Here is a 1,634-nt window from a genome sequence, read left to right on the forward strand (position 1 = left end):
GTGGCCAAAATGTTTGCTTCTCACTCCCCACTCCCCATAGGGCTCTCTCCTTATCTCTTGAAACTTTAAGACAAAGTCAGAGCCATAGAAAAGGAAGAGAAGAAACTAGACAGTGACCGAGGAGAGGGCTTGGTCTCACCATTCTCTGTCACAAAATGAAGCCCTCAGGTCCCGTTGCCAGGTGGAGAAGTTTGGAGGGGGTGGGCAATGAGCAGGGCAAGCCTTATGGAAAGACCCATGCTTCTCAATCTCTCAACCTTCTGAAAGCCCCAGTCTGGGGAAGGGGTAGGTGCACAGGGGGACTCTCAGTTGACACTGACTTTGAGAATATGTTACAAGCAGCAAATTCTCTCTGGCTAGACATGTGAAAACAGCTTGGGAAGACCTGGGTCTTATGCCTCACTGGACCTTGACTTTCCCTCATTATTCTCCCCCAGATGGGCTCCCCAGCACCTACATTCTCCATCCATGCCACCTCTCCACCCGTGTCGCTCTCTTCCTCCTCCCTGTATATTCAGCTGCTGTTTGCAGCTGAATAGTGACTCAGCGCTGCAGTCCATCTGTGAGATACTAAGAAACATAGTACTTTCACACACTCCTGTGGCCTCTGGACCCCAAAGCATCGTAGGGCAAGCCAAAGTATGCTGATACTTCTCTCTTGTCTAGTCAGCTTTCCCTTGGACCTCCCTAATTGTCAGGAAAGGGGGCTGCCCTCTTGGGATTACTGCCTCTCATACATACTCTGACCACCTAGAACATATGCAGGTGGGCACACGCAGCACCACCACTTCACTTCTACAGAAGGAGAGAGACAGGAGAGGCCAGTATGAAACTCAGGGGAGCCTTAGTGGGGTTAACCCACTGTGAGTAAGACTAGGGACTTGAGAAGAAGAGCCAATGGAAGGAGAGGGAATATTCTGCAGGTGTGGAATATGAGGAAGTCAAGACAAAGGAAGGTCCTGTCTTGTCCTTGGCTATACCCTGAAGGATCATGCTTTTCTGGGACCTCCCTTGGGAGGTTAACATAAAACCAGCCCCCTCAGCCATTGTGGGCCCTTTGGCTTGTCCAGCTCAACACACCTCCTTTGCCCCATGCCCCCCCCCATAAAAGGCCTCATGAGTGACAAGGATGGGCCAAAGGAGACCTCGTGCTGTCCAAGAGGTTTCATGTATATGGACAGTACCCCTGAGCCTTAGGAAGCATGGATACCCACAAGATCACACACAGATCATGTGTCCACCCTGTCTCCACAGGTCTTTCTTTTGCTCTCGGCCTCTTACCTGAGGCTGGGGGCAGGTGCTTCGGAGGCTGCTGCTGTGATGGAAGTGGTCAGCTGCCCGCCACTCATGACATCGTGGGAGGGTATAAGGGCATCCCTGCATGACCATAGGTTGCATCAGAACTGAGGCTCATGGGGGGGGTGGTGAGGATAGGCAGTGCACCAACTGCTGAGCATAAGCACCTGGAAGAGTAACAAGGAGAAATTTAGAGTCAAGATCTAGAAAAGGACTGCAAATCCACCACTTCCCTAGAGGTGCCTTGACCAGTTATGTAAATAAGTATTCAAAGCTTACTTACCTATCCAATAGTTTTTCCCAGGCTATCATGTACCATCAAAATTTGATTTAATTAT

General features: G+C 50.3%; 1 protein-coding gene across 1 annotated transcript in view; it reads right to left on the bottom strand.

Moving 5' to 3' along the window:
* The window catches only part of DRP2 (dystrophin related protein 2), a 27,592-nt gene extending 26,194 nt beyond the window's left edge, over positions 1–1,398 (bottom strand). The window contains exon 1 of the mRNA XM_024746531.1: positions 1,282–1,398. Within this exon, the coding sequence (XP_024602299.1) occupies positions 1,282–1,398 (117 nt within the window). The remainder of the gene's footprint in view (positions 1–1,281) is intronic.
* Between the last annotated feature and the right edge of the window lie 236 nt (positions 1,399–1,634).

This window comes from Neophocaena asiaeorientalis, unplaced genomic scaffold (genome assembly GCF_003031525.2).
Source record: "Neophocaena asiaeorientalis asiaeorientalis breed wild unplaced genomic scaffold, Neophocaena_asiaeorientalis_V1.1 scaffold406, whole genome shotgun sequence".
Lineage (NCBI taxonomy): Eukaryota > Metazoa > Chordata > Mammalia > Artiodactyla > Phocoenidae > Neophocaena > Neophocaena asiaeorientalis.